Source organism: Gopherus evgoodei, unplaced genomic scaffold (genome assembly GCF_007399415.2).
Source record: "Gopherus evgoodei ecotype Sinaloan lineage unplaced genomic scaffold, rGopEvg1_v1.p scaffold_34_arrow_ctg1, whole genome shotgun sequence".
NCBI classification, from domain to species: domain Eukaryota; kingdom Metazoa; phylum Chordata; order Testudines; family Testudinidae; genus Gopherus; species Gopherus evgoodei.
In genome coordinates this window covers 1456787-1484037 of record NW_022060016.1, presented here as the reverse complement: position 1 = coordinate 1484037, position 27251 = coordinate 1456787, and the positions used below count along the sequence as shown (strand labels likewise).

The following is a 27251-nucleotide window of genomic DNA, read 5'->3' as shown; positions in this document are numbered from 1 at the left end:
CTGGATTGACCCCTGGGGACTGAGATCAGAACCCGGCTTGGCCCCATTGCAGTCAGGGGGTGACTCCGGATTGACCCCTTGGGGGGGGGGGGCTGAGATCAGAACTCGGCCTGGCCCCTTTAAAGCCCACAGAGTTGCTCCAGTTTTCACTGACCTGTCTCAGATCCCGTAAATCCCCAGCCCTCCACCTCTCGCTAACATCCCCCCGGCCCCTCCGGCCGGCCCCGGCCCACACATCGTTAATGACACACATGGGCCACAGTGCTGGGCCCTAGGCTCTCTGGCGTTTGCTCAGGGTGAAACGGGCCAGCCCAGCAGCCCGGACGAAGCCCACAGCTCAGGCCTCTGGCATCGGCTTGGCCTTTGCTGCCCCTGCCAGCCAGCAGCAATGCGTGCCGGCTGCAGAGACTCAGCTCCGAGCCCCAGCTCTGCAACCAGGGCCGGCCTTACATAGGGGCACCTCCGGAGCAGGGGTGCCCCTCTCCCTGCAGCCCTCTGCCTGGGAGCCGCCCCTGGCCAGCTGTTCCTGGGAGCTTCCCGTTCGCTGTACGGGGGCAGGGGGCGGAGGGCTGCTGATGTCAGGGTGTCCCCTGCCCCCCCTCACCCGTGTACCCCATCTCCACAGAGGGTGGGGGGACAGGTGAGTGGGAGGAGGACCCACAGCTACATTTGTTGTGTTGGAAAATCAGACAGCTTCGCTTGGGAGCTGCAATGGGGCTGGGGGGGGGCGTGGGAAGCAAGCCGTGAGTCTTCAGGGGGGAGGGGGCAGCTTGTGGGTTCGCCTAGGCGTGGGGAAGAAATGCTCAAAGGAGGTCAGGGCGCCCGGCCATCGCTATGTAGAGCAACTGCTGAGATGCAGCTGCTTCTGGGATGGGGCACGGGGGCTGGTTATACAGGGGTCCTTCATCTGGTGCTGAGATGCAGCCGCCTCCAGGGTGGGGCCCGGGTGCTGGTTATACAGGGATCCCTTGCCTGGTGCTAAGATGCAGCTGCCTCCGGGGTGGGGCCCGGGGGCTGGTTATACAGGGATCCCTTGCCTGGTGCTAAGATGCAGCTGCCTCTAGGGTAGGGCGCAGGGGCTAGTTATACAGGGATCCCTTGCCTGGTGCTGAGATGCAGCTGCCTCTGGGGTGGGGCATGGGGGCTGTTTATACAGGGATCACTCGCTTGGTGCTGAGATGCAGCCACCTCTGGGGTGGGGGCGCAAGGGCTGGTTGTACAGGAATCACTCATCTGGTGCTGCAAAGAATCCTGTGGCATCTTATAGACTAACAGACGTTTTGGAGCATGAGCTTTTGTGGGTGAATACCCACTTCGACGGATGCAAGGTGCTGAGATGCAGCCGCCTCCTTTTGCCTCCACACATTCCTCTAACACCCAGCTTATCACCCCTCCAGCAGCCCCCAGCTGCAGGTCTGATGCTAATTGCGGTCGTTGCCACTGGAGATGTGGGGAAGGGTCAATCCCACCTGCACCCCCGAAGCCAGAGGGAAAGGGGGAGGGAACCTGGGGCTGGCAGGCAAGGTGTACCCAGGCCCCACTTCCCCCAGCCCAGTACACTACCTGGAGGAGATCAGAAGGGGGAGCTGCAACCCCACTGACCCCTCCAGCACCAGCACAGGGACGGGGGCTGGAGGAGCACTGATGGGGGGCTGCTCGTTCTCTCGCTAGGCCCATGGCCAGCCGCTGGGGGGCAACCTGCTTGGAGACCGACTGGCACCTGTTAGGGTGCCCGGCGCACAAACGCTCCAGGCCTCAGTCAGCCCCCCGGCCAGGTTCCTGGGCAGAACCAGGATCCAGTTCCAAATCCTGCCCCAGGGCTCGGCGGCTGCTTGGACTCACGGGGCAGAGCTGTGGTTTTGCAGGGTGTCCTGGCCCCTACTCCGCTGGCCAAGTCCCCTCAAGGCACCTGGCAAGTCCAGAGCCCTCTGCGAGCCTCATCCCTCGATCCCCGGTTAGTAACAATCCCCAGATGTTCTCCCCCAGCGCTCGCAACACGCTTTGCTGAGGAGCGCAGCAGCATTGTCCCTATTGCGCAGATGGGGAAACTGAGGCACGAAGGAGGGGTTGGCTTGCCCCAGCAGACACTGCCAGTGCCAGAGCTGGAGAAGCCGGGCCTCCTGAGACCCACTGTAATGCTCCAGTCACTAGGCCGCACCACTGAGGCTGGGATGACAGTCCGCACCGACCTACCTGGGGAGAGATTTCTCCTCTTTAGGGCGATGACAGCATGCCGGGGATGGGGGAGGGCAGCCCTGCCATGCTGCTATGGAGCTGTTCATCCCAGGGTGCCCCCAGGGGGTGGAGAAAGCGGAGAGCCCAAAGGTCAGCGAGGGACCGTGCCAAATCTACCCCCCCTCCACAGGCAGCGGGACACTGGAGCAGCTCCCGGGCAGAGTGGGGCCCCTGGTGCATGACCGCTCGGATAAACCCCTACGTGTGTTGATCCCGGCCCCTTGCTGTGGGGCCGAGGGCACAGGGATCGACCCTGCCATGGCGGGGGTTGCTGGGGACAGAGGGAGTTAGGTTCATTTGCGGGGAGTTGCTGCAGGAATGGGTGGGGGGAGGCTGCCGGGTGTGGGGAGGCTACAGTCCATTGATGACTGCAGAGGGCCAGCCCCGGCTGCCAGGGTCAATGTACAACTGCCGTGCCAGGGGCCCACCCAGCGAGTTAATCAGTGACTGGGGGGCAGCCTGTGGCCGGCTATAAGGCCCGAGGGCCATTAGCCGCGGGGCACTGCTGGACACCTTCCGAGGCAGCCGGGACGTGCAGGCAGCGCTGATCTCAGCCGAGGAGGATGGAGCCTGGTGCCGTGTTGATCACGGGCTGACTTCTTCTCCTCCTCTTCCTCCTCCTCTTCCGAGCCTCAGCGGGCCAGGGCCCCGGGCGTCTCCCCCCGGGGCCAGCCCCCCTGCCCGTGCTGGGGAACCTGACTCAGAACGTCCTCCCGCTCTATCAATCCTACCGCCAGGTAAGGAAGGGGGCTGGGCCCAGGCGCCAGGGCCAAAGGCGGCTCCCACTGCGGGTCCATCCGTCTGGCAGGCGTCCTGCTTTCTCTCTGCAGGTGCAATGGAGCTACCCATTGCCCTGCACACCCCTCTGCCCATCCCCACCCCCCGCACCTCGATCTACCTCCCCTGCCCCCGGCACCCCCTCGATCTAGCCAGCCTAAAATTGCCAACGCTCCAGGATTGTCCTGGCGTCTGCAGAAATTAAAACTTAATTAGGCCACGTGATGAGACCTCCAGGAATACAGCCAACCAAAATTGGCAGCCCCAGGGCCCGTAGGGGGGTGAATCGGGGTCTGTGGCTGAAGCACTATGCAGCTATTCTCTGCCCCCCAGGGGGCAGATTGGGGGGCGTGGCCAGAGAGCACTGAGCCGTGACTATTCTCTGCCCCCCAAGGGCCCATAGGAGGCAGATCATGAGTTACAGGAGCCCTGAGGCTGCTCTAAATTACACTGGGGGCCAGGCAGGGTACAAGCAGCACACAGAGGCTTAATATTGCTTTCCCCCATTTCTGCCCTGAGTGGAAACTGAGGGTAAAGCCACCATAGGTAAAAACAGTGACGTCCCCTTGGTTCCTGATTAATTCCCTCCCAAACCCCATTTTGCTGTCTTATCGCTCCCCCTCCTGCTGCGATTCCCACCCCCAGCTCTGCCAGGAGTACGGCCCCATCTTCACCGTCTGGCTGGGCCCGAGGCCCACGGTGGTGCTGTGCGGGTACGAGGTGGTACACGACGCCTTGGTGGAACACAGCGAGGAATTCAGCGGCCGGGCGCCCGTCCCCTTGGAGAAGCAGCTGAACCAGGGGTATGGTGAGTGCGGGCCAGGGAGGGTCTCTCTGCAAAGCCCTGCTCCCTGCCTGGTGGCATCACACCGGCTCCACTGCCTCAGTGGCTTTGTTAACCTGTAGCACTGCCTGCCACTGGAGATTATCACTACCTTCTTTGGCCTTTTTGTGGGGGGCAAGAGGTGATGAAAAACTTCAAATAAGTGTACAGGAAAATGGTGGCTTTTTTCCCCTCGTTTGTTTTCCCTTTCTGTCCAAAATTTTCATGGCCGGGGGGGACACATTTCCCAACTAACCCCAGGGAGTGGCTGTTTGTGTAACCCATGCTAACCGAATGTGGTGGTTGGGGTCTAATGGTTAGAGCTGGGAGGGGAGACAGAGGGATGGAAGCCAGGACTCCTGGGTTCTATCCCCAGCTTTGGGAGGGGAGTGGGGTCTAGTGATGACAGTAGAGGAGACTGGGGTGTGCAGCAGGACTCCTGGGTTCTACCCCAGCTCTGGGAGGGGACTGGGGTCTAGTGGTTAGAGCGGGGGCGGTGTCTGGGAGCCAGGACTCCTGGGTTCTATTCCCAGCTCTGGGAGAGGAGCCAGGGCCTCTGTTAATGACATTAGATGACGTCCCCACGGTGCTGTGGCAGGATTAGTTAACACCAACGGCGAGCGGTGGAGGCAGCTGCGTCGGTTCACCCTCACCACCCTCCGGGACTTGGGCATGGGCAAGAGGCTGCTGGAGCAGCGAGTGCAGGAGGAGGCGCAGCACCTCACCCAAGCTGTGGCTGAGAAACAAGGTGAGCAGTGGGGTGCCCAACACAGGCACCGGGCAGCATCCCCCGACAGTGAGCCTGGGACACCCGACGGCGAGTCCTGGCCCTGGAAGGGAAGTGTCTGAGAGTGGTTAGAGCAGGAGCTGTCAGGACTCCAGCTGCAGGAGGGGAGTGGGGTCTAGTGGTTAGAGCAGGAGGGGCTCGGAGCCAGGACTCCTGGGTTCTGTCCCCAGCTGCGGGAAGGGAGTGGGGTCCAGTGGCTAGAACTGGCTGAGCTCGCATTCCAGACTCCTGGGTTCTATCCCAGCTTTGGGTGGGGCAGAGCCAGGACTCCTGGGTTCTCTCCCAGCTCTGGAGAGTTGGCTGTAGTGGTTGGGGGGCTGGGAGCCAGGATTCCTGGGCACTCTCTGGTTTCCCCATGTGGGGCTTGTTCCCTGCTGTCTGCTTCCCCCTCCGCCCCGCATGTTACAGGGCACGCGTTCGACCCGGTGCCTGACCTCACCCGGGCCGCCGCCAATGTCATCTGCTCCATGGTGATGGGGACCCGATTCAACAGTGACAACGAGACATTCCAGGAGCTCCAGCGTCTCATCATGTCCTACATGTGCTACTTCCGCTCCCTCCCAGCGCAGGTACCCGGGGGGACCCGACGCTCCCAGCCCCAAACCACCAAAACAGTCGCTCGCTGGGCTGCAGGCCCCTCTCTCTGGGCACAGCCGTGAGCCCATTCCTGCGGCCAGGATGTACCTTCAGCAGGTCGGGAATTCTTTGACAAACCAGTTTCCCCTTGGAAATCTCCAATTCCCCAGTGCGGGAAAAGGGCCCGTTTTGGGGAATTCCCCACTTCCAAAAAACTTGCCCCCTCCGGCGAGAATGGTTTTTGAAAGGAAAAAGTTCCAGGGTTTTGTGTCCAAATGACTGTTCGCTCCCAAACCTCTGTTAATTTTTCGCAAAAGCAAATGCAGATGAGGCAGGCGACAAAATGTACCTTTCCACAGCCCCGTGCCGGAATTTCTCTTGCCCCTCCGCTTTGGGTTTGTGAGGATTTGCGAGATGTCCCAATTGAGGGCAGGACATTTTTCCTGCTGCTCAGCAGACGGGAAAGCCGTTTCCCAGCCAGCTTTTCTCAGCTGCCTCCGAGGGGAAACTGAGGCAGCGAGAGGCAGTGCCTGAGCACCGGGTTGCCCAGCAGATGAGTGGCAGTGGTGGGATGAGAACCCAGGGCTGCTGAATTCCAGCCCAGCACTTTAGCCTCCCTTCTCCCTGCCTGCTATTAAACGGCCATCCCCCCTCCATCCCATCTCTCTGCTCCCCCTCCTCAGCTGTACAATACCTTCCCGGGTATCATGCACTTCCTGCCCGGCCAGCACCAGCGGATCTTCAGGGAACAGGAGCGCCTCAAAGCCTTCATCCAGGCCCAGGTGGCGTCCCACCGGCACAACCTGGACCCCAGTGCCCCCCACGACCTCATCGACTGCTTCCTCCTGCAGCAGGCCAAGGTGAGGGGCATCCCAGGGTGCAGGAGGAGACGGCGGCTGGAATTCAGTCCCATTGATGGGGGGGCAGGGTTTGATGGGATCCTGTAGCTAGATCCTCATAGATACCTCTGCGCCCCCTCCCTACACATGCCTCTGCCCACCCACCCATCCCCATGGACACCCCTCAACCCACCCATCCTCCATCCATCCCCATGGACACCCCTCAACCCACCCATCCCCATGGACACCCCTCAACCCACCCATCCTCCATCCATCCCCATGGACACCCCTCAACCCACCCATCCCCCTGCCCATCCCCAAAGACACCGCTCACCCACCCATCCCCCTGCCCATCCCCATGGACACCCCTCAACCCACCCATTCCCCTGCCCATCCCCAAAGACACCGCTCAACCCACCCATCCCCCTGCCCATCCCCAAAGACACCGCTCAACCCACCCATCCCCATGGACACCCCTCAACCCACCCATCCTCCATCCATCCCCATGGACACCCCTCAGCCCACCCATCCCCCTGCCCATCCCCAAAGACACCGCTCAACTTCCACACCCCACCCATCCCCCCACCCATCCCCATGGACACCCCTCAACCCACCCATCCCCCCATCCATCCCCATGGACACCCCTCAATCCACACAGCCCCACCCATCCCCCCACTCCCCCTTCCTTTTAATCATCCCCCCTTCCTTCCACCCCCTCCCCCCATCCCCCCATCCATCCCCATGGACACCCCTCAATCCACACAGCCCCACCCATCCCCCCACTCCCGCTTCCTTTTAATCATCCCCCCTTCCTTCCACCCCCTCCCCCCATCCCCCCAATCCATCCCCATGGACACCCCTCAGCCCAGACACTCCCTACTTCTGCACCCATCCCTTCAACCCCATGGAAACCCCTAAATCAACCCACCCCTGCATCCCCAGACACCCCTCTATCCACCAATCCCCCCCACCCATCCCCAGCCACACCCCTCTACCTATCTAGCCAGCCACTGACTCTACACTTGGCACCCTGTTACCGCTATGTGGGTTCAGGCTCTCTCTCCTCCAGCTCAGATTCCTGCCCCGATGCCGGTTCCTCCCAGTTTCCTGGAGCCAGGCCGACCATCCCTCCGTCTCCCCAGGGCCGGGAGCCAGGCAGCGGTGGCTGGCAGGGGAGCCCCTTGCCCCGGGTTGCGGTGGGGGGGTGGGATTGTGCCTCACTGGGGTCCCCCCCCCCGGCCCTGTGCTAGGAGCGAGGGAAGGAGCAGACGGAGTTTGAGGATGAGAACCTGACAGCGCTGGTCAACAGCCTGTTCATCGCCGGCGTGGAGACCACCAGCAACACCATCCAGTTTGCCTTGCTGGTGCTCGGCAAGTTCCCGGACATGCAAGGTGGGTGCGAGCGGCTCCTTCCCACAGCCCATCCCCAGGGTGCTGATAATCCCCAACGCTCCCTGCCGGGGGGACCCCAGCTGGCAGCAGACAGACGGCTCCATCCTCAGGCAGGCGGGGGCTCCTGGCAGCAATAAAAGGGTCTCAAAAGGAGGGGGACCACCCCCCCGAGGATCCCAACGTTTCTTCCCTCACATAGAGGGGCCACACCAGCCAGGGTGAAGCAGATGCAAGGGCCCTGCTCCCAGTCAGGGCCCATAGGGGGCAGATCAGTGCGCCCTGCGCTATGGCAATTCTCTGCTCCCCCAGGGCCCATGGGGGCGGCCTATGAATTAGAGCAGCCCCGAGGTTGCTCTGCATTACAACGGGCTCTGGGCATAGGGGAGAACAAGGGCAATTTACAGCCCCTGCCCCCATCCCAGTCCCAAGGGCAGGGTGGGGGAGACTAGAACAGGGTTCAAGGAGCGAGACGGAGGCATAGGGGAGGGGGTGCAAGGCCATCATGGGGAGGCCAACCAACCCTGGGGAGGGCAGGAAAAGTGATGCAAAGGATCCTGGGAAACGTGTTGCTGTCTGGAAGGCGGGGCTGGCCATTGGGGGTGGGGAGAGACATTGATGGGGATGGGTGAGAAGGGGAGGATGGAAGTGGGGGGGACACACATAGGGGGAGTCCTCCCTTCCCTGACATGCCAGGGCCACTCGTGTCTCCTTGCAGCACGGGTACATGGGGAGCTGGACAGGGAGGTGGGCAGGGCCCGGCCCCCCACCCTGGAGGACCGGCTACGGCTTCCCTACACCAATGCTGTGCTGCATGAACTCCAGCGCTACGTCGACCTGGTGCCCATGAGCCTGCCGCACGCCACCACCCGCCCCACCCACTTCAGGGGGTACCTCATCCCCCAGGTGAGACCCCCCACACACACAGCCAGTTCACTGGCCCAGGTCGAGCTGAGGAAATGCCACCCTTCCCCCTTATAGCTTTCACTTCCCCAAGCTGCTGGGCCACTAAACTGTGGCTGCGTCCCACCCCAGAGGTGGCTGCATCTCAGCACCAAGCAAGGGACACCTGGGCAAGCAGCTGCCCTGTCCCACCCCAGAGGTGGCTGCATCTCAGCACCAAGCAAAGGACACCTGGGCGAGCAGCTGCCCCGTTCCACCCCAGAGGTGGCTGCCTTTCAGTGGTGGGAGAAGGGATCCCCTACCCAGCTTAGCCGTGAAATGTTACTCGGCCAGCATAGAAGCAGGACATCCTGGAGTCTCCTCCCCCCTCTGCTGTCCAGTGTGTGACCTAGGGCCCATCCCGTAACTGCCCTGTGCCTCAGTTTTCCTCTTTGGGAAAGGGACATAGCAACCCCACAGGGTGTTATTTTCTTTCCAGTCCTATTGCCGTAAAATGCCTAAAACCTTGCGCTGTCAGTGTCTTGTCTCCCTCCACCCTCCCCAGGGTACGACCATCATCCCTCTCCTAGCCTCGGTGCACTTCGACCCAGCCAGCTGGGAGACCCCAGAGGATTTTAACCCAGGTCGCTTCTTAGATGAGAACGGAGCATTCAGGAAGAGAGACACGGCCATGCCCTTCTCTGCAGGTAATGTGGACACGGGTTCGTCTCCCGTCTCTCTCACATGCACATACACACACAGCAGGGCTCAGCCCCTCCAGCAAGGTGTGACAGGGACACACACACAGAGCAGGGCTCAGCCCCTCCAGCAGGGGGTGATAGGGACACACACACACAGAGGAGGGCTCAGCCCCTTCAGCAAGCGGCAGCAGTGACACACACACACACACACACACACACAGAGCAGGGCTCAGTCCCTCCAGCATGGGGCAGGAGTGACACACACACACACACACACAGCAGGGCTCAGCCCCTCCAGCAGGGGGTGATAGGGACACACACACACAGAGGAGGGCTCAGCCCCTTCAGCAGGCGGCAGCAGTGACACACACACACACACACACACACAGAGGAGGGCTCAGCCCCTCCAGCATGGGGCAGGAGTGACACACACACACACACACAGAGCAGGGCTCAGTCCCTCCAGCAGGGGGCAGCAGTGATACACACACACACACACACACACAGAGCAGGGCTCAGTCCCTCCAGCATGGGGCAGGAGTGACACACACACACACAGAGCAGGGCTCAGTCCCTCCAGCAGGGGGCAGCAGTGACACACACACACACACACAGAGCAGGGCTCAGTCCCTCCAGCAGGGGGCAGCAGTGACACACACACACACACACACACACACACACACACACAGAGCAGGGCTCAGTCCCTCCAGCAGGGGGCAGCAGTGACACACACACACACACACACACACACACACACACAGAGCAGGGCTCAGTCCCTCCAGCAGGGGGCAGCAGTCACACACACACACACACACACACACACACACACACACACAGCAGGGCTCAGTCCCTCCAGCAGGGGGCAGCAGTCACACACACACAGAGCAGGGCTCAGTCCCTCCAGCAGGGGGCAGCAGTCACACACACACACACACACAGAGCAGGGCTCAGTCCCTCCAGCAGGGGGCAGGAGTGACACACACGCACACACACACACACACACACACATTGCAGAGGCTTGGGGTTGTTTCAGTTCAGAACAAAGACCAATGCAAAGGCCTTGCCAGCCTCCCGCCTGACCTACGACCAGGGGGAGTAGCCAGGGGATTTCAGAGGGTGAGATCATTATTCCTGGACTCAATGGGTAGTGATCAACGGCTCCATGTCTAGCTGGCAGCCGGTATCAAGCGGAGTGCCCCAAGGGTCGGTCCTGGGGCCAGTTTGTTCAATATCTTCATTAATGATCCGGAGGATGGTGTGGACTGCACTCTCAGCAAGTTTTCAGATGACACTAAACTGGGAGGAGTGGTAGATACGCTGGAGGGTAGGGATCGGATACAGAGGGACCTAGACAAATTAGAGGACTGGGCCAAAAGAAACCTGATGAGGGTCAACAAGGACAAGTGCCGAGTCCTGCACTTAGGATGGAAGAATCCCCTGCACTGTTACAGACTAGGGACCGAGTGACTAGGCAGCAGATCTGCAGAAAAGGACCTGGGGGTTACAGTGGACAAGAAACTGGACATGAGTACGCAGTTTGCCCTTGTTGCCAAGAAGGCTAACGGCATTTTGGGCTATGTAAGTAGGAGCATTGCCAGCAGATCGAGGGATATGATCAGTCCCCTCTATTCGACACTGGTGAGGCCTCATCTGGAGAACTGTGTCCTGTTTTGGGCCCCACGCTACAAGAAGGATGTGGAAAAACTGGAGAGAGTCCAGCGGAGGGCAACAAAAATGATCAGGGGGCTGGAGCACATGACTTCTGAGGAGAGGCTGAAGGAACTGGGATTGTTTAGTCTGCAGAAGAGAAGAGTGAGGGGGGATTTGATAGCTGCTTTCAACTACCTGAAGGGGGCTCCAAAGAGGATGAATCTAGATTGTTCTCAGTGGTGGCAGGTGACCGAACAAGGAGCAATGGTCTCAGGTTGCAGTGGGAGAGGCCTAGGTTGGATATTAGGAAACACTGTTGCACTAGGAGGCTGGTGAAGCACTGGAATGGGTTCCCTAGGGAGGTGGTGGAATCTCCTTCCTTAGAGGTTTTTAAGGTCAGGTTTGACAAAGCCCTGGCTGGGATGATTTAGTTGGTGTTGGTCCTGCTTTGAGCAGGGGGTGGGACTAGATACCTCCTGAGGTCTCTTCCAACCCTGATCTTCTATGATTCTACTGGGTCCTGCTCCGGGTGCGTACGACAGAACACAGCTGCGCCCTGGGGCAGGGACACCTGGGTTCTATCCCCTGCTCTGCCAGGTGGCCTGAGGCAAGTTGCGTCCCCGCTTTGTGCCTCAGTTTCCCCTCCCCCCGTTGCTTGTTTCAACTGGGCACTCGCTGGGGCAGGAGCTGCCTTCTAAAACTGCTGCTGCTCCCTGGAGAGGGCACCAAGGAGAGCCCCTAGAAGGCGCCACGGGCTGGAGAAAAGGTGAGCTGGAAAGAGATTGAGCGTCTCCGAAAGAGGCGACTGGCCCCTGGCGTTCAAAGCTGCTTCTCAGGGGCTGCCGCAGTTCTCAGCTGTGTGCTGGCGGCAGGCCCCCGAGTGGCCCGACAAGACCCACCTGACGGGCTTGTCCTCTTGTCCCCCCTCCAGGGAAGCGCGTGTGTCCCGGGGAAGGGCTGGCCAAGGCAGAGATCTTCCTGTTTATAACCACCCTGCTGCAGAGCTTCACCCTGGAGCTGCTCGCGGACCCTGGAGCCATCGACTTGGCCTCGCTGCGGAGGGCTTTCCGTGGCCAGGGCCTCTCCTATGAGCTCCGTGCCGTCCCACGCCCAGCGTAGAGCGGGGCAGAGAGGGAAGGAGCCAGACCCAGCTGTCTTCCATGCTGGAGTCACATCAGTGCCCTCTGGGCCAGCTCCTGATCTCATTTACACTGTGGTGCACATCCAGAGTAACTCTCCTTTCACACCAGTGCTCCTGGGGCCAGATCTGGATTTCATTTACACTGTGGTGCACATCCAGAGTAATTCTTCTTTCACACCAATGCTCCTGGGGCCAGATCCTGACCTCATTTACACTGTGGGGTAAATACTCCACTGACTTCACTGGAGCAGGAGCCAGAATGGAACTGCAGTTACAGGCGAGTGTAAATCTGGAACCCCTTCCTGGATGGCAGCGGAGTCACTCCGGAGTGGCTGAGATCAGAATCTGCCTTCATGAATTCAGATCTACATACCCATGATGCACAAGCCAGCACGCAGCTGGGCCATAGTGCTGTGGGGCCCAGCTGTTCAGGGCTGGATCCTGGACCCCTGAGTTCTAGTCCTGTCCCTACCACTGGCCTGCTTGGGCAAGTCACATCTCAGTTCTGTGCCTCAGTTTCCCCTCCTTAATAATTAACTAACCCCAATGATAATTAACCTTGGCACTGCTGGGCTGTGGTCAGCGTGTTTGAACCTGCTTTTCCTAGTGCTGAATTCTTCTGGATGTGTTTCCCCGAGAGCTGTCCTCAGCGCTTGGCCATGGTTTCTCTGTCTCACGCATGCTGTCTGCCTGTACCTCGCTTGTGGAAATGCCCTGGGGGTGTTTCTCAGAATTGCAGCTCACTGCGCTTCCAGAAAATTGACTGACACAATAAACGGAAGAAAAGACCAGAATACTTGGCCATGTCTTTGTCTGTTTTGTGCGCATCAGCGAGACAATGGGGAAAGACAAACCGGTTAATATCAGGCACGTGGAAGGATAACGGGGAGGGGGTGTCAGACTTTGGGTAACTCACTTCTCATCTCTGAGCCTCAGTTTCCCATTGCCTCGCCTGCATGTCTCTCGTCAGTTTTTTGGAGGTGGGAACTCAGCACCAAGTGATCAGGGAAGTGGGTAGGATGCTGGAGGGGACTCAGGACACCTGGGTTCTCTTCCTGCCACTGAGCAACTGATGCATCCAGGCCCCATCGTGTGCCTCAGTTTCCCCTCCCAGGCTTTGTCTATTGAGACTGTACACTCTTGGGGGGCAGGGGCTATCTCTCACTCTGTACCTGTGCAGGATTGGGCCCCACTCTCAACCAGGGCCAGGAGGTGCTATCGTAATACACCTAATAAACACCACCACCTAGCGCTTGTCAGCCGTGGATCTCAACGTGCTTTACAAAGGAGGACTGTGGGGAAACTGAGGTATCGAGCAAGTCACCCATGTTCCAGCGCCGTCCCCCGCACACCACATGCCTAGTAAAGAAAATAGCTCCCTGCCAAAGGGCCGAGAAGTGAAGCCCTGTCTTGGGTCAGAAACTGGAATCTTTGAGACAGAGCCTGGTAATTTTCAATATGGCAAAAGGTTAAGCGTCGGCCGCCCTGTGGATCTGCTGGGAGGCCGCAGCAGCTGAGGGTTTTTATTAGCAATGTAGGGAAGGCGCGGACTCAAATGAGTGGGTGACACGAAATGATATGTTTACTTTAGCGAGCGCTAAGAGATGCCGGCGGGGAATTGATTGCTGAAGTGCAAGTGAGGGGCTGCTCATCGCAAAGGGCAATTGGAGCCTCGCGTTCGAGCTGATGAGCTCTCAATGAGCGAGCGTGCGGGGAAAAGGATCTCGCTGACAGCTCGGCACGACGCAGCCGCATGATGGCAGCGCGAAAGCCTGAGGGACACGCGGCGGGGCTGAAAGCGATACTGACGATAGCATCACAGGGGTGGGCGTAGCATGACCGTACACACACACACACACACCAGCCTGCTTCGGCTTCGCGAGAGGGGAGCTGGAGCAGAGATCGGCCAAGAGAAATTTATGATGAAATTAATGAGCTGGAGGATGGCGTGGACTGCACCCTCAGCAAGTTTGCAGATGACACTAAACTGGGAGGAGTGGTAGATACGCTAGAGGCAGGGCCGGCTTTAGCCTGATTCCCCCGATTCCCCCAAATCGGGCCCCACGCCTAAGAGGGCCCCGTGCCCTAAAGAAGAACGCCTAACTTTCTAATTTTTATTCACCCAGCGGTGGTCCAGGTCTTCGGCGGCACTTCAGCGGCGGGTCCTTCACTCGCTCCAGGTCTTCAGTGGCATTTCGGTGGCGGGTCCTTCAGTGCCACCGAAGACCCAGAGCGCGTGAAGGACCCACCACCAAAATGCTGCCGAAGACCCAGAGAGCCGCCGGGTGAGTATGAATTGGGCCTCGCACTTCCTAAAGCCGTCCCTGGCGGGAGGGTAGGAATAGGATACAAAAGGACCTAGACAAATTAGAGGATTGGGCCAAAACAAACCTGATGAGGGTCAACAAGGACAAGTGCAGAGTCCTGCACTTAGGACAGAAGAATCCCCTGCACTGTTACAGACTAGGGACCGAGTGACTAGGCAGCAGTGCTGCAGAAAAGGACCTGGGGGTTACAGTGGATGAGAAGCCGGATATGAGTCCACAGGTTGCCCTTGTTGCCAAGAAGGCTAATGGCATTTTGGGCTGTGTAAGTCAGGGCATTGCCAGCAGATCGAGGGATGTGATCATTCCCCTCTATTTGGCACTGGTGAGGCCTCATCTGGATACTGTGTCCAGTTTTGAGCCCCACACTAGAAGAAGGATGTGGAAAGACTGGAGAGAGTCCAACGGAGGGCAACAAAAATGATTAGGGGGCTGGAGCACATGAGTTACGAGGAGAGGCTGAGGGAACTGGGATTGTTTAGTCTGCAGAAGAGAAAAATGAGGTGGGATTTGATAGCTGCTTTCAACTACCTGCAAGGGGGTTCCAAAAAGGATGGAGCTCAGCTGTTCTCAGTGGTGGCAGATGACAGAACAAGGAGCAATGGTCTCAGGTTGCAGTGGGGGAGGTCTAGGTTGGATATTAGGAAACAGTATTTCACTAGGAGGGTGGTGAAGCACTGGAATGGGTTCCCTAGGGAGGTGGTGGAATCTCCTTCCTTAGACAAAGCCCTGGCTGGGATGATTTAGTTGGGGTTGGTCCTGCTTTGAGCAGGGGGTTGGAATAGATACCTCCTGAGGTCCCTTTCAACCCTGATATTCTATGATGAAATGAAAAGAGGTTGAAAAGAACAAGGCCGTTCCAGGAGAGAAGAAATCAGAAGGAACGTGGCTAGAGGTGTGTACAATCCAGAAGGGTAGCCAGGTGCCCCTGTTGGCTCGGATTATTGTCAAACAAGGCATTGATCACTGGTCAGAGTTGTGGGCTGTCCAGGAAATTGAAAGGCAACTGATCGAAGGACCACACTGTTAACCTGTGGAACTCACCGCCACAAGATGTCACTGAGGCAGAGAGCTGGTATCCTCAGGACTGCACAGTGGGGCAACTTCCTGATCACTCCCACCATGCTGGCACATACAGCAGGCTTATGTCCTTGCTGTGTCATGCACAGCACAGGAGATAGAAGCGAGGGCTACACATGTATCTAGATAGCAGGGTCACCCATAGGTATGTCAGGGAGGATAAAAATGTAGCAGGAACTGACACGCTCCTAGGAGGGAGGTGGTGGACAGAGCACTGGTCTGGGATTCAGGACACCTGGGTTCTAGTCCACCAGTTTGCTGGGCAACCTTGGGCCAGTCACTTCCCGCCTCTGTGCCTCAGTTTTCCCCATCTGTAAAATGAGGATATTGATACTGGCCTCCTTTGTAAAGCACTTTGAGATCTCCCTGCTGCTAAGAGCGAGGGATTATTATTAGCTGGACAAGAACTAACCTATAGGCAAGTTTTCCAAGATTTGAAACCAACATCCATCCCTCTAGAATGGGGAGCTGTCTCCTGGAAAGCAGGGACCCTAGAAAAGGTTTAGTGATCATGGCAGGCAAGCAGCTCAGTGTGAGGTCCCCGGGTAGTGCTTGGGCTAGCAGGGCTGATGCTGTCCTGGGATGTATACTTGGTGGCAGTGAGGGGATTCACCTCTGCACACAACCTTGATGAGACCAATACTGGGCTAATGCGACCAGCTCTGGGGGGCCGTGTTTCCAAATGGACGTTGAAAGCTGGTTAAGGGGACAGAGCAGAGCCACAAAAATTCTTTGAGGGTGGGAGAAAATGCCCAGCAGGGAGAGACTTCAGGAGCTTAGTCAAAGAGAAGAGACAGAGAGGTAAGTCAATCCCAGTGTCTAAACACCTCCACTGGGAGAACCTAAAACCGCCCTTCAATCTTACAGAGAAAGGCAGAACACGCGCCAACGGCTGGACACCAAACCCAGACAGATTCCCGCTGGAAATCAAGCCGCGATTTTTCACAGTGTGGGCGATTAACCGTTGCAATGAACACCGCGGGGAAGGGGTGAATTCTCCATCTCTGGAGTCAGCTCCCAGCTGGTAGCTTTCTGGAGAAGGCGCGTTAGCCAAACTCAGCCGCAAGGGATCGGAATGAAAGTCTCTGATCTGCTACACGGGTCAGGCACTAGAAGATCTAACACTCCCTCCAGGCCTTACAAATCTACCCGCCTAGACAGTACCCGCCTGGGATCAGGTGCCTTTTCCTGCCTTCCTGCTCTATGATTTATAGACATTTCTTTTTGAAACCAAATGATCCCCCCAAATCCTTGGGTCCCTTCTGGCCTTCAAACCTCCAAATCGATTCATCAGGCCCAGCCAGTCCAATGGCCCATCTCTGACAGTGGCTGGTCCCAGCTGCTTGAAAGGAATCCTGACTCTCTCTCGGCCTGTGGCCAGGAGTTCCACAGGCTAATTTGGCCTAATGTTTAAAAACCAAAACCAAAACAGCTCTTCCTTCTGTCAACTTCAATCTGGTCACCTTCTTCTTTTCTTAATTTCTGTTGGGATGTTATTGGTTTGGGGACTGGGGTTGGGGATTTTAGGGGGTTCTGTTTTGGTTTGGTTTTGGGGGCAGTGGGATTGGGTGTGTTGTTGTTTAAGTTCACAAAAAAATAAAACTCTACATCTCAGGCCTGTTTGATTGGGCATCTTCCCCTTCAGATGCCAGATGGTTTCTGATTCTACTGAAAAGCCTTTTTGGTGAGTGCCGCAGGGTCCCCTGCTGGCGGTTCCCACACCCTGCAGCTTGGGACACAGAACAGGTGACAAAGGGACCCAGCTGTTCTCTGGGTCCTTGGCTGGGTGGTTTCTGCTTTAGACGATTCGAAACGGGGCCAGGCTGACGCATTAGAGGAGCCACAAACCGAGGCTGAAACTCACTGGGGCAGGGACTGTCTTTCTGGTCTGGGTTTGTGCAGCATCTGATACAGCAGGATCCTGGCTACTGTAATATGCCTAGTAGCAACAAAAATGTACAGCACCTCGCACAACGTGGGCCTAGGCCATGAACGGGGTGCCTAAGAGCTACCATAATACACCTATCAGTCAATATTTGTTCTTCCAATAATTTATATCCCACATGCAGAAAAATATAATCTAAGATTGCTCAGATATTCCCAAAATTCCCGGATTTCAGAAGATCCCGCACTTGTGCTAGGGCCCAGCAGTGGATTTTCTGCCACTTTGAGCCGGGGCCTGAGAGTCTGGGGTTGAAATGGCCAAGGACTGTATAACACAGGCGTGGTGGGGTGGGACATAACGCACGACAGAGACCCAGCTCCAGGGAATGCACCCAAATCTATCCATGCTGAAAACTCTCTGTGAGGTGTGAGTGTGCTGCTTCCCAGTCCTTGCATTAGAACCCAGGAGTCCTGGCTCCGAGCCCCACTCCCACTCTAACCACTAGATCCCACTCCCCTCCCACAGCTGGGGACAGAACCCCGGAGTCCTGGCAGTCAGCCCCCTCCTCCCCCCTGCTCTAATCACTGGACCTCACTCCCCTCCCAGGGCTGGGGATAAACCCAGCAGTCTGGGCCCACCCCACTCCTACTTTAACTACTAGGCTCTGCTCTCTCCCAGAGCTGAAATTCGAGCCCAGCAGTCCTAGCTCCCAACCTTCTGAACTGACCATTAGCTCTTGCTGCCCCCTGGAGCTGGGAGAACCCAGGAGTCCTGGCTCTCAACCTTCAGTGCCAGCTCCTGTTCCACTCCTCTTCCTGATATAAAGCATCTCCTGGATCTGTATAAAGTGGACCCTGATGCACTAAAATGGCCCCAAACTTTGGGGGCAAACTGGCATCTGGATCCTAATTTCATGTCCAACTCCTGGCATCTATCAGAGGCCAAACCTACCTCCACCCCTCCGAACCTCAGATCTCCTGGCACCTCTGGCCTAAACGAGCAGGCCCTGCACCAGCTGCCACGGCTAAAACTCTGGCCAACCTGCCTCCAGCACCTTGCTAACTTTTGCCCCTTGGCATCAGCAGAAAGTTTTTTCGTGTGCCCCCACCAGACTTGAGCCCCTGTGACTCCCCCCGGGGTTCTGTGCAAGCCAGAGCGAAAACCACCCAGCAAAGCAAACTTGACCTGGGATTTCGTGAGCCGGGGGAAAGTCCTTTTTAGTTCCTCCTGGCATGGTTTCCTGTTGGTCGAGACCTCATGCACAGAGGGGCAAGCTCATGCTAACATTGTACAAAACCTCTCCAAACTTTACGTCACTGAACCACGATACCGCTGGTGTTTCCTCTCCAAAGATCATTCCCCTGCAACCCAGCCTGCTGGCACACACCTGCCAAACCTTTCCATTTTCTCTTTCCAAACATGAGCATTGAGAATTCGCCATGGTACCAAAAGCAAAAGCATGTTTTCTTTTTGCAAGGTTACAAACAGAAAACATCTGGGGCATAAAAGCCATAGCAATGGAGTAGCAGAGACACAATCGGCAGCAAAAAGCGGGTGGAAAGAGATCGCAGCATCCAGAGGAATCAGACCGACATCCTGGCAATCACTCTCACAGGTAGGGCTTTTTCAGACTTTACGGCTGATCCCAAGTTTTCGGTCAAAACTTCAGTGTGATGGGAAAATGGGGGAGGAAGGATTTGCCTGGACGAAAGTTTTCACAGGAGGTGCCTGCTTTCCGCAGAAACGTTCCCGTTTTCTCAGGAAAACCCAAACCAGATTTTTCAGGGCTGCAATTTTTTTTTCATTTTCAGCTTCAACTTTTCTAATTTTCTTCTGAACATGGTCAAGGTTTTGGCCTAAATTCTTTAATTTCTGCCCTAAAAAAATAAATCGGCTTTTGATCTAGAATGATTTTGCTTTTCGCAGTTTTGGACCTAAACCGTTCAGAGTTTCAGCTAAAACTTTTCAGGTGTTGGCAACTTTGGGCCTAAATCTTTTTAGCCTTCGCCAGTTTTTTATCTGAAAATTTCGGGTTTCTGCTCTTTAACAAAAAGTCCAAATTTTCTGCAGGAAAAAAAACCCTATTTCCCAACCAGCGCTAATAGATCTCTTTAGGTTGTTTACAACCTGGTGAAAACATATGCTGCTGAAATGTTTTGGCCAACTTTTGGTGCCTCAGTTACAGTTGGGTGAAAATCTCTCCCTCACTTCAAATGAAGAAAGTTTCTGGTCCTTGAAGTTGTGGAGAAGAGGCTGAATTTATACCACCTGGGGAGCTGGCCTCACTGACTTCAATGGAGTTACGGCCAATTACCACCAGCTGGTGATCTCGCCTTACAAAGTCAGGATAGTATTAACCCATTTTAGAGAAGGGAAAACTGAGGCACTGAACAGTGACGCAACTCAGCACCCAAGTAACACAGTGAGTCGGTTGTAGCACTGAGATAGGACTGAGCCATCGTGATTCCTTTGGCAGCATTGGAGCCCCGGATCAGATTTCTGCCTTGTGCTAATCACCCCATTACTCAATTTGCTGATGTAAATGTTGTTAAAAAATAATTGAAATCCAAACTGCGCCTGGCAATGAACGACTTCACTTGGCAGACTCCAGCAAGTCCCATAATTACCTTCTTGCGTTTCTGAAAAGGACCAGGCTTTCGCCACAAGCACATCCAGTATTTTATTTATCTGAGCTTCCCGATACAGTAATTATGCAATTAGCTCCCTCATCAAGCGCTCCTAATGTCTGCCTGGGAGTAAACACAAATACAGCCTGGAAAAACTGGAGCTTTATTCTGCTCCTTCTGTTCCTATCCACCCCACGCCACCCCTCCTTTGCTCCCTCCGTCCTTCCCTGGACACACACATTATAAGAACATAGAACAGAAGAACAGTCACACAGTCCATCTAGCCCAGTACCCTGTCTTCCAACAGTGGCCAATGCCAGGTGGCCCAGAGGGAATGAACAGAACAGGGAATCATCAAATGATCCTTCCCTCTTGCCCATTCCCAGCTTCTTGCAGTCAGAGGTTTAGGGACACCCAGAGTGTGGGGTTGCGTCCCTGAGCATCTTGGCTAATCGCCAGACCTGTCCTCCAGGAACTGATCTCTTTCGTACTGAACCCTGTTATGGTCTTGGCCTGCACAACATCCCCTGGCAAGGAGTTCCAGAGGTTGACTGTGCATTGTGTGACAAAGTCCTTCCTTTCGTTTGTTTCAAACTTGCTGCCTGTTCATTTCTGTGGGTGACCCCTGGTTCTTGTGTTATGAGAAGGGGTAAATAACACGTCCTTATTCACCTTCTCCACATCACTCATGATTTTATAGACTATCATATCCCACCGCACTCATCGTCTCTTTTCCAAGCTGAAAACTCCCAGTCTTTTGAATCTCTCCTCATCTGACTACCTGCATCTGACGAAGTGGGTATTCACCCAGGAAAGCTCATGCTCCAATACATCTGTTAATCTATAAGGTGCCACAGGATTCTCTGTTGCTTTTTACAGATCCAGACTAACACGGCTACCCCTCTGATACTCTCCTTCTAGGGAAGCTGTCCCATCCTCTAATCATTTTTGTTGCCCTTCTCTGGTCTTTTTCCAATTCTGGTATCTTTTTGAGACGGGGCGACTCGCGCTGCATGCAGGATTCAAGGTGTATTCATCCATCCATCCTCACACACTCCCTTCTATCGATCCTCCCCTCCCTTCCCACAAACCCACCTATCCATCCACATACCCTCCCCTTCCCCGCTCCCAGTTCCTTGGAGTTCAATAGAAGTCAACCCTGATCATGAGGTCCACGGGCAAAAATGACCATTTCATTCTCAGAGCAGGATGATCGTACTCCCACAATTTCTGTGCTGCCAAACTCCTGCTGAGCGGGATGGAGAATGCCCGCAACACACAAGGAAAGCAGCCAATTCAATTGCTGCAATTCGAGGAGGGAAGCAATCCCGCTTCGTTGGTATTAATTAGCAACAAAACTTAGCGGCGTGTTTATGAAGCCGGCTTAGCGGAGACAAAATTGTTTCTTTTCCCGAGGAAGCGTTCTTTAAGATCCATGGAACCCCGCTGGATTTTCAATTATACGCCTGCGTCAGAGACATACTTACACGAGTCGCCTCCCATCTGTGACTCTAACGCTCTCCGTAGACGTCCCAGAGACGTGTGAAGTTTGCCACCCAGGGAAACGTTCTCGCTTTGGGCCTGGCATTCAGCATGTGTGAGATCACGTAGCGCCAGGGATCAGGCACATTTCAAGAACAAAAAACCAGACACCCTGAAGCCAAGGGGAAACTAGTCGGCAGATCACTACGGAGTATGAATATTCACTCTCAGTGCAAGAAGGGAAAGACGTGGCTTTGAGATCCTTGCTCTTCTGGGCAGGGACCGGCTTGTTCTGCGTGTTCCTAGGTCACCTGGCACAATGCAGGCCTGGGTGCTACCGTAATCACCTAATAGCACTAAAATGTACAGCCCCCAGCACAGCGGGGTCTTGGTCCAAGCCTGGGGCTCCTTGGGGGTAGGAGAATACAAAATAAATAAGTAATTGTGACATTTCCCCTCCTGCTGCAGGGTACCTTCACCCCGTCAGCCCCTTAGGGCAGTCTGCCCTCATAGAGTGAGTCGCTAACACTGACTTGGGCTTTGGAACAGTAAGGCCTAGTGGCCAAAGTCTAAGTAGCCATCCTTCCCAGGGTGGTACAGCCCAATGGCCAGAATCAACAGGGCTGTCCCAGAGTTCAAGACAATACAGCCTAATGGCCAAAGCCTATGCAATGGCCTTTGGCAGCCCAATTCACCTCCCAGCCCGTCAGCAGTGTCCACGGCAGGTTGGACGGGGCAGGGGGACCCGGGCACACCCTTTTCCACCGGGTCTCGACCCAGGGCTCTTGCTGCTCATCCCCTTCCCCGGGTCACTTCCTCCCCTTTCTTCCAATGTGGGGGTCCCTCGGCATCAGCTGGGGGGCTGAGGTTCCAACCCAGAATCCACGTCTGCGTTCACTGGCTGCCATGCCAGAGCTGGGCTGTTTCCTCTGATACGCTGGTCCCAATGGGAGTATGCCCAGCAGGGGCAAGGGGGTGTGTGGCTTCCTCGGCCCACAGCATGGGGTTAACCCCCTCTGGCCCAGTGTGGGATAGGTACACCCCTTCCCCCACTGCAGTTCAGCCCCCCCGGGCCTAGGCACCACTTGAGTCTCAGGCCGGGTGCTGAGGCCCTTGGGCGTCGGGTGCGTAAAGCCCTCGGAGGACCTGGGGCTGAGTTCGTTAGAAAAGCTGGCCCCAGGTGATGGTGCAGAGCCAGTGGAAAAATCTGGCCAGCAGCTCTTGCTTCATGAGTCTGGCTCTCCTGCTCTGCCCAGGGGAGAAATTAACCCTGGAGAAGAACCTCTTGCCTGTTCTAGTGGCTAGTTCTGCTAGAGGACAATGACCTGTTGCTAATGATGTCACTCCATCAGGGCACATCTACACTGCTCGCGAAGCTCAAGCTCTGACACGTGTTGGAGCCCACGCCCGCCTCCCGTCCACACACAAACCTGTCTGACTCAAGTCAGCAAACACGCAGGCTCCAGGCCCTTGGATAGGAGGGTGGGTCAAAGCTCATTTCTGCTGGGACTCGGGTCCCAGCCCTGGCCTTTTGCAATGTGAACGCAGCTCAGACTGCAGCCCCGGCTCAGAAGGTCCATGTAGTGCAGAGTGGATGCGTTACTGAGGCTGCCAGACCTGGGTCCAGCAACTGCGAGTCCAGGTTTACCATGCAGTGTGGACACGCCAGCGTGGGCTTCAAATCCCCAGAAACCTGGGTCCCGCAGACTCAGCTTAGCGGGCCGTGTACAGAAAAAGGGTGTGACACCGATTAAGGCATACTCTGGAATGCAATTCCCTGCTCTGCCACCCCCTTCCAGTGTGACCCTGGAAGAGTCACAGTGCCGCTCTGTGCCTCAGTTTCCCCATCTATAAAAGGGGATAACAGCACTTCCCTACCTCGCATGTGTGTCGTGAGGATCAGTGCGGGTGCTGCTCAGAGACTATGGGAAAGTCAGACACAGAAGGACTGCAGATAGCTCAAGTGAAAGCAATCCGGACTGGCGGTTCTGGTCCAAAGTCTGCGGTTGATGGGTCCAAGCATGATTAACAGAGGGGCTCCCTTGTGTGAACAATGGTGGGGGTGGGTTGGTTTGTTGGGGGGAAAAAATTAAAAATAAGAAAAAAAATATTTTCAGGTTGAACCAAAAAGGAAAATTTTCAAAATTTGGAGCCTATTGAAAAGTCTAAAAAATAATAATTTTTTTTTAATTTAGAGTCAAACAAAAGGCTTCATTTCAATTGTGACTCTTTTTGATTGCTCTTGAAATGAAACTGAAGGATTTTTGAAAATCAAAGTCAGGCCAAACCAAAAATACCCTCAAAACTTTTCATTTCTTTTGACCAAATCGATTTGACCAAACTGACACAAATTGGCAAAAACATTTTGGGGTCACCAGGTTCCTCCCAACCCAAAAAGTTTTGACTGAAAAATTTCTCTCTGCCCTAATGTTGTGTGGAGAAAAGACTGTACTTAGGAGATTTTTTTTCCCCAGGCGCAGTCACTATGAGCCGGACGCTGCTAGTCTCAGCTCTCCTGCTGGTGTTGGTGGAAGCTTTTGCCAAAGGGGCTCCAGTAAAGAATTGCCAACTTTCCCAATACAAATTAATTTACCCTCCATATAACCAAGCCTTTAAGGACTTCAGGGATAAATACGTGAGTAGAGGCACCTCTTGGGCGAGATGTAAAACCGCTGTCCCGATCCCTCAGGATCTGAGGAGTTAGCACAAGGGGTAGGGGTAACCTCAGTACTGGAGCCAAACTGTGAATTTCATGCAGCCCCTGGCAGTTTCAGTGGGATACAGGAGGAAGTGATTGCCACTTCCTGTCCTAAAGGGTGGTGCGAGCACTGCTGTGTGGCTGCCCAGCCACTGTTCTGCCCCAGAGGTGGCTGCATCTCAGCACCAGGTGACAGATCCCTGCATAAACATCCCCGCACCACTACCTAGAGGTGGCTGCATCTGAGCATTGGGTAAGGGATCGTGGTATAAACAGCCGCCACGTCCCACCACAGAGGTGGCTGCATCTCAGAACCAGGTGAGGGATCATGGTATAAACAGCTGCCACGTCCCACCACAGAGGTGGCTGCATCTCAGCACTGGGGGAGGGATCCCAGTCCCCCGTCCCACCCCACAGACAGCTGCATCTCATGGGTGGCTGCCGAAGATGGAGTCATTCTAGGGTAAAGTACGACCCTGCATTGCTCTGATGCCTGAATGGAGGACGTTTCGCTGCACGGCCCAAGGAACGACTAACCGCCCGCGTTGCCTTTCTCCACAGGAGGAGATGCTCCAGGACCCTGCCAGGGACTGTTCCGCTGCGATCTTCCGTCGCAAGCTGGACAAGCTGTCGGTGAGAGACCCCACAGCAGAGACACATGCTCAACCCCATTCCCTCTCCCGATTTCTGCCCCATACCACCCTTCCCTCTACCCCACCCCCTCCATCCCTCCTCCCCCACCATGCCTGGGCAATCCCCAGGACCTGCCCTCTGACCCCAGCCCGGAGGGTCCCCTTCTGCCCCCCTCTGGTCTCACACAGACATCCCTCTGCTGTGCCCCCCAGGAATGTCAAAACTTGCTGGTGCTGGAGAAGAAAGTGGATCTGACCATCAGGGTCATTCAGAACCTCACCAAGCCCGAGCTGGTCAGGAACGCGTCCAGGCCCCTGGAGATCCTGGCGAGTATCCAGGAGGACCTGAGGAGCTGTGTGAGTACCAGCACCGATGACCACCACGGGGATGCAGCCACCTCTGGGGTGGGACATGGCAGCTGTTTATACAGGGATCTCTTGCCCGGCACTGAGATGCAGCCACCTCTGGGGTGGGACACAGGAACTGTGTATACAGGGACCCCTCACATGGCACTGAGATGCAGGCCCGCTGCGTTGGTTCAGAGATTTTAACACAGGCGTCCCAGCCTAGCTGCCCTCTCTCTCCCCACGTGTCCCTGCAGTTGGATGGGATATAGCAAGCTTTGGCTTGTTCACCTCGCTCCCCACCTCAGAGGCTGCTGCATTTCCGCAGAGGGTTTCATGGCTTCCTGAACTCGGGGCTAGGTTCCACTCTCAATCACAGCAAACGGAGCACAGAATCCGGTTTGTAACGAACACATGAGTCTCCAGGATGGATCAGAGCTGAGGACGGTCTAACCCGGTATCCCCTCTCTGACAGCAGCCAGCATCCTGATCACTAATACCCAGAGATGAGTTTAAACCTGAAAGCAGAAGCCTCAGTTTCCCTGCCAAAAATCTTAAAATTTTCATTAGCTCTTATAACACCATCGTTTCTTGTGCACCATAGAAACAGCCCTTCCTAAAGCTTGCTAAATTCCTGCCAGGCACATCACCACCTTACCCAGTCTGTCCTCAGACTAGCTGATGCCTCAGTTTCTCCACCCCCATGAGCTTTTCCAGAAAACATCTGCCCTTCCCAGCTGGGTCTGATCATAGACCAGGTGGGCAAGCCCCAGGCTCTTAAAGGGGAAGGCCACCCTGTTACACTGAGCTTGCCAACTTCCTGTGGCAATGAGATCCACAGGCCAATTGCCCATCACGTGAAAACATATTTCTTTTGATCAGTTTAAGGTGAGCTGAAGGCAGCTTCTTTCAGTGCAGTGAGTATCTGGATTATATTTACACACACACATACACACACACACACTAAGCAACTCACAACTACTGCTCCCTTCTAATATACTCATGCAAGTGGCAGTGGCTTTATATCACATGGATGTGGCTAAAACATATCCCAACACGTCTCTGCGTTGTCCGTGTAATAACCTCCAAGCTGGCCTGTAACTCAGTTTCGACCCCACAACCTGCCGCGTCCCGGCCCAGACGCTTCTTTTCCAGTGAAATCCAGCATGCCGTGAGCCAGCCGGGAGGGAATTGAAAGCCGGTGGTTTGGCTTTTCCGGAGGCGCAAAAGCCCAGCCAGAGCCTGGGGAGTCTCTGGGTGGGAGAAGTTTCCATGAAGATGAGGCTGGTGCCACCCAGAGAGCGGCAGGCCGAGCACAGCTGTTGCCTGCCCTCGGCACGCTAGAGAGGGCGCTGTTTGTAACGCCTTCTGCACCGTCTTTCAGATCCAGCTGAAGGGCCTGGATGGTGACGCTGCTGCGCAGCAGCCCATCCTTGCCAAATGGCTCCGGGAGCCCCACGCCGGAAAAAGTGAGGTGAGGATGTGGGATGCCGCTACGGCCCTTTGCCCCATGGGTCTGAGTTTGCACAGCGCCTAGCACAGGAGGGCCCTGTTCCATGGCCAGGGTGCCTAGATGCTACCATAATCCATCTAATAGCAGTACAAATATATAGTACCTGGCACAGGAGGGTCCTGCTCCATGGCTGGGGTGCCTAGGTGCTACCATAATGCACCTAATAGCAATACAAATGTACAGCACCTGGCACGGGGAAAGGGGGGGGTCCTGCTCCATGGCCGGGATGCCTAGGTGCTACCGTAATGCACCTAATACCAATACAAATATATAGTACCAGGCACAGGAGGGTCCTGCTCTGGCCGGGGAGCCTAGGTGCTACCGTAATCCACCTAATAGTAATACAAATATATAGTACCTGGCACAGGAGGGTCCTGCTCCATGACCAGGGTGCCTAGGTGCTACCGTAATCCACCTAATAGCAATACAAATATATAGTACCTGGCACAGGAGGGTCCTGCTCCATGACTGAGGCTCTTAGGTGCTACCCTAAGGCCACTACAAATAAATCCCTGTTCAGTTGCACCCTGGGGCATTGGGGCCAGTTAAGATGAGATGGGGAGGGGCACCCTGAGCCGCTGAGAAGGAAAGGCGCTGTTGGAATAGTAGCGAACTCTGTGCACATCTGTACATGCCGGCTCGAGTCACAACCCTGTGTCCTATCCCTTCTAGTGCTGACAGCGATTCTCCTTTAGCCCAAGTGACCCAAGTTCTATCCCCTGGCGCTGCCACGCAGCCCCCCAGCGCTCCGTGCCAGGCTCTGAATCTGCGGCTGTGACAGGCTGTAACACCCACTTGCTATTTCTCTGGTCCTAGGGGTCTGCCGGGTGCCTGGAGGGAGGCGTGATCTTCAACCTCTTCCACC

General features: G+C 55.8%; 2 protein-coding genes across 2 annotated transcripts in view; one reads left to right on the top strand and one right to left on the bottom strand.

Annotated features, from left to right (window-relative positions):
* Positions 1-4230, bottom strand: part of LOC115641341 (leucine-rich repeat and fibronectin type III domain-containing protein 1-like protein) — a 31285-nt gene extending 27055 nt beyond the window's left edge. The window contains exon 1 of the mRNA XM_030544421.1: positions 4193-4230. The gene's annotated coding sequence lies outside the window, so the exon portion shown is untranslated. The remainder of the gene's footprint in view (positions 1-4192) is intronic.
* LOC115641294 (cytochrome P450 2C23-like) lies at positions 2269-12553 on the top strand. Its single transcript, XM_030544341.1, has 10 exons — positions 2269-2437; positions 2866-2972; positions 3559-3820; positions 4434-4583; positions 5031-5191; positions 5882-6058; positions 7288-7429; positions 8145-8332; positions 8874-9015; positions 11591-12553. Exons 1-10 carry the CDS (start codon positions 2269-2271, stop codon positions 11776-11778), a joined length of 1686 nt encoding a protein of 561 aa, XP_030400201.1. The 3' UTR covers positions 11779-12553.
* Positions 12554-27251: the final 14698 nt, after the last annotated feature.

Bases quoted from the DNA above. Each gene is read 5' to 3' on its own strand.
- LOC115641294 (XM_030544341.1), top strand. From the start codon at position 2,269: ATGGAGCTGTTCATCCCAGGGTGCCCCCAGGGGGTGGAGAAAGCGGAG. The intron at 2,973-3,558 runs GTAAGGAAGGGG...AAGCCACCATAG, and splicing joins TCTATCAATCCTACCGCCAG to GTAAAAACAGTGACGTCCCC. The intron at 8,333-8,873 runs GTGAGACCCCCC...CACCCTCCCCAG, and splicing joins GGGGGTACCTCATCCCCCAG to GGTACGACCATCATCCCTCT.